Source organism: Protobothrops mucrosquamatus, unplaced genomic scaffold, assembly GCF_001527695.2.
Source record: "Protobothrops mucrosquamatus isolate PMUCROS unplaced genomic scaffold, P.Mucros_1.0 scaffold1714, whole genome shotgun sequence".
NCBI lineage: Eukaryota > Metazoa > Chordata > Lepidosauria > Squamata > Viperidae > Protobothrops > Protobothrops mucrosquamatus.
The window spans coordinates 137,138-141,613 of NW_015387862.1; the positions used below are offsets into that span (position 1 = coordinate 137,138).

The window sequence follows — 4,476 nt, forward strand, 5'->3', positions numbered from 1 at the left end:
TATGCACATGCAAACTCAAAGACTAAGGCAGGGGAGGAAGAGGCTGTTAATGTTGAATGTAACTTACTGGAATGTTATCAATACGGTTATCTTTCCAGACTTCCAAAAGGGCCACGACCATTTCTTCGAGTTCAACCTTAGACAAAACCCCGTCTCGATCAACGTCAAAAACCTTGAAGCAAACTGAAAGAAAAAAGAAGTGGTTATTCTAACAGAACTAAAAACAGCTTACAATGACTCCAAAGACTTTGAAGGCTGAGATGAAACGAGAACTGCTTTTGTTTGGAACTTAACGGATAGTTGATTTGAAAAGACGTAAATGACTGATTTTTATTTACGGTAACTGCAGCGAGATACTTGTACGCACCGAGATGGACACTTACTGAAATTACCCATAACAAAGGAATGGATTGTGAAGATGGCAGAACTAGCAAAGAAGGCAAAACAATAAAAAACATTTTTTTACAAAAGGCTGGAAACCCTTGATGGACTTTTTTTTGCTGAATATGGAAAAAGTGAAATGATGATTTCAGGATTTGACCATTGGGGGAAAAAAAAGATTGAATAAGGGGCTGAAGGGATAATTGTAATGTTAAGGAGGGAGGAGGGATAAATGGTTTGTTTATAACTGCTTTAAACTGCTTCTTTTATTTATTTCTTTATTTTTTATTTTTTTATTTTTGTTCATGTGGCTGACTGTGCAATGAACCCTAATAATTGTCATCTTGGGATTTAACTGCTATTTCTATCTATCGTTTCCATTTCTAGGCTGCTGCTTTTAACTTTAAAAATTTTTTCAAAAAATTATGTTAACTTTTTTAACAGGGTGATGAACTGCTATGAAGAAAAATTGCATTTTAAAAAGCAGATATATTTTTTTTTTTAAAAAAAGCCTGAAAACAAAATCATTTTTGGCTTTTAAACCTCAGCTAGTAATTGTCCACTTTCTCAGAGAGAATGGGAAAGTAGCCTGGGAAACTTACAGTTCACAAGACACAAATGATGAGTGTTCAAAGAGGAGAACTTGAGAAACGAGAAGGTTTAGGCTGGTGTAGAGTTTAAGGTGCTGAATTAGAAAACTGGGAGACAGAGAGTTCTAGTTTCGCTTTAGGTGTGAGAACCATCTGGGTTGACACTGGGCCAATCACCAGGAGACGGTGAGTTCTAGTCCCGCCTTAGGCATGAAAGTCATTGGGTGATTTGGGGCCAATCACCAGGAGACGGTGAGTTCTAGTCCCGCCTTAGGCATGAAAGTCATTGGGTGATTTGGGGCCAATCACCAGGAGACAGTGAGTTCTAGTCCCGTCTTAGTGATGAAAGTCACTGGGTGATTTGGGGCCAATCTTCAGGAGATGGTGAGTTCTAGTCCTGCCTTAGATTTGAAAGCTGCTGGATGAGTTTGGGCCACTGCCTCTCTCTCTGCCCAGCCACCTAGAAATGAAGCTGGGTTGTTATTATGGAGAAAATAGAAGAAGGCCGTATTATGAATGTTATCGTGAGTTTAGTGCAGATTCTGGAAAATTAGTAGAAGACACTGCAAACAGGGCATAGTTAAAAGTGGCCTCTGTGAGAGGGAGGAAATCTATTTCAGAGAGTGAAGGGACAGGAGTACACGGGCACCAGTGATGTAATAAATGATATAATCTGTTTACTCTTCTTTTTCCAAAGAGCAAACATTGGCATTTACAGCACAATGGCTCTCCACATACTCCATCCACACAGACACAAATGTCAATGCCGTAAACCGAGCTAACTGTTTGTGCTTATGAATATTTTATTAAAGAGAAATTAAAATCCAGCTCCCAAAAACGGGGAGTTATCGACAACCCAGACAACCTCTTCCAGAAAATTGATTGTAATTGACATAAAATGAGAGTAACTCACAATATTATATTGAATTAATAGAGCTGGGAGATGATTGGGAATTAGCTTTTAAAAGCCCTCATTTTCAAAACCATCACAAGAGATTATATTCCCTTAATGTGTGCATGCACCCATATAGGAAAGAATAATAAAGGAAAAAAACACCCAAGACTTAAAATGTAGGTTAGGTAGATGGATGTAGAAAGCTTCTTTTTTTCCCCAAAAAAGGAGGGAAAAAAAATCTGTAGGCAATAAACTTAGCTCTGTTTTTACACATTTATCCCTACAGAGCCAGGACTGATCCACCTCTACATCACTGTGTTTCTCAACCTAAACAATGTTGAGATGAGTGGACTAACAACTCCCCAGAATTCCCCATCCAGCAGGGAGGCTGTAATGCATGCTGATTGGGGAATTCTGGGAGTTGAAGTCCTCTCATCGTAAAGCGGCTGTTCTATGTACACAGGAGGAAACAGCAGCAAATGTCAACCTCTTGGGAAAAAATGTACACCACATGTTTGTGTCTGTGTTTGTGTGTGCGCGCCACACGGACACGTTGACATTTCCAGATCATAAAAGCAATAAAATCACAGAAGGAGCAAGACAAGCTTAGAGCCCATTAATAAATTCCACTCCTGTTATTTTTGAGAGCGGGTTTCCCAAAAGACACAAACTCCAGCATGCCTCTCAAAGGCCCTGCTGTAATCCCAGCACAGGGATTGGGAGAATTTGTCGCTTAGAAATAAGGAGAATTTTTTTTTGTCAGTGACAGCAATTAATCAATGGAATAGCTTTGCCTCCTGGGCGCTCCATCACTGCAGGTTTTCAAAAACAGATTGGACAACCATTTAGCTGGGATTGTTGGACTAGAACAGGGGTCGCCAACTCCCGGGCCTAGGGGGCCTTGAGCCGTTTGGAACCAGGCCGCGGAAATGGTGGGTGAGCGTGCGTGAGTGCATCACCACTTGCGCAAGCGATGGGCGCCCGCTGCTCCCGCAGAAACATCCCCTCTCCTCACTGGTCCGCAAAGCAGGAAAAGTTGGAGAACTCTGGACTAGAAGACCTCCAAGATCCCTTCCCATCCTATGAGTCTAGAAGTGTGTGGCTGCTCGGCGGCCTGGCTGGACGGGGAGAGGGGAACTGGCCACACAAGCAGCAGGCCAGGGCGCATGCAGTCCATGTGCGAGTGGTGGGCTGGTGCGCACGTACACAGCTCGGCTTGTGCGAATGGCAGGCCCGTGAGGACACGCGAGTGCTGGCCCACCGCACATGCACGCGAGTGCCTGCCAGCTCACAGCTCACACATGTTGAGTTGCGCAAGTCCACGCGAGTGCCCCCAGCCAGCCACTCACATGGCCCAATTCTGAATAGGCCACGGCCCGGTAGTGGGCCACAGCCCAGGGTTTGGGGACCCCTGTAGTAACCAGTAAACCATTAATAAGTAAAGAGCAAGCCCCACTCTCTTCTAGCACTGATGATGTTACCTAGTTTGGGTAGTGAAACGTCTGCAAGAAAACCATCAAAGCTCAGAGAGCACCAAGGGCCCCTCAGTAACCACTAAAGTTTTGCTGTTGCTTTAAATTCACTGGGTCTCCATGTAGTCCGGGGGTAGGCAACCTTGGCTCTTTTATGACTGGTGGACTTCAACTCCCAGAATTCCTGAGCCAGCCATGCTGAGGAGAAAGGGAGAGGTTTCCATGCTGAGCCATGCTGGCTCAGGAATTCTGGGAGTTGAAGTCCACCAGTCATAAAAGAGCCAAGGTTGCCTACCCCTGATGTAGTCTAAAGAAGGGCTCATGCCTCTGCGTATGAGTGGAAGTGATTTGTGTGGCTGTTTTCCAGGGCTGAGAGTGTGTGAGTGAGTGATCCTAAGCTGAACCTGGGAGCAACCCCTGAAAAGGGAGCCGGGGAAATCTCCTAGCCGTACTCACACTTCTGCCGTTCTGCCAGCGGTCCCCTGCAGCAAGCCGAGAGTCCACATGAGATTTCCTTGAAGTCTATGTGATTGTCGCGGTTTTCATCAAAGGCGTTAAACAGGCCTGCAGATGGTCCCAAAGCAGTAGGCTGAGTTTGTTTCAGTTATAGACCGCGCCCAATTTGCCAATTAAATCGTGGTTCAATTAGCTGAGATATAGGTAGTCCTCAACTTACATTGGCTTAGCCACCTTTCGAAGTTACAAAGGCCTTAAAAAAAAGTGACTTTTATGAGTGGTCCTTGCACTTACAAGCGTCACTGCATCCCCACAGTCATGTAATCAAAATTCAGGCGCTTGGCGACCAGCCTGTATTTAGGATGGTTGCAACATCCTGGAGTCATGTAATCGCTATTTGCAACCTTCCCAATTGGCTTCGGACAAGCAAAGTCAATGGGGAACCCCAGATTCGCTTAACGACTGTGTGATTCACTTAACAACTGTAGTGATTCGCTTAACAACCATAGCAAAAAGATTGCAAAATTAGGCGTAACTCGCCGAACAGCCGCCTTGCTTAGCAATGGAAGTTCCGCTCCCAAGTGTGGTTGTAAGTTGAGGACTACCTGTACAGAATAACTTACACACTGATTCATTGCACTGTGCCCCCAAGGATGGAAATCTGTAGCCAATCTCCTGTTCC

At 44.5% G+C, this 4,476-nt stretch overlaps 1 protein-coding gene across 1 annotated transcript in view; it reads right to left on the bottom strand.

Annotated features, from left to right (window-relative positions):
- USP32 (ubiquitin specific peptidase 32) overlaps positions 1 to 3,902 on the bottom strand; it is a gene marked incomplete at its 5' end in the record, with an annotated part of 78,086 nt that extends 74,184 nt beyond the window's left edge. Inside the window, 2 exons of the mRNA XM_015822878.1 lie at positions 68 to 183; positions 3,795 to 3,902. Coding sequence (XP_015678364.1) covers positions 68 to 183; positions 3,795 to 3,902 — 224 coding nt within the window. The remainder of the gene's footprint in view (positions 1 to 67; positions 184 to 3,794) is intronic.
- Between the last annotated feature and the right edge of the window lie 574 nt (positions 3,903 to 4,476).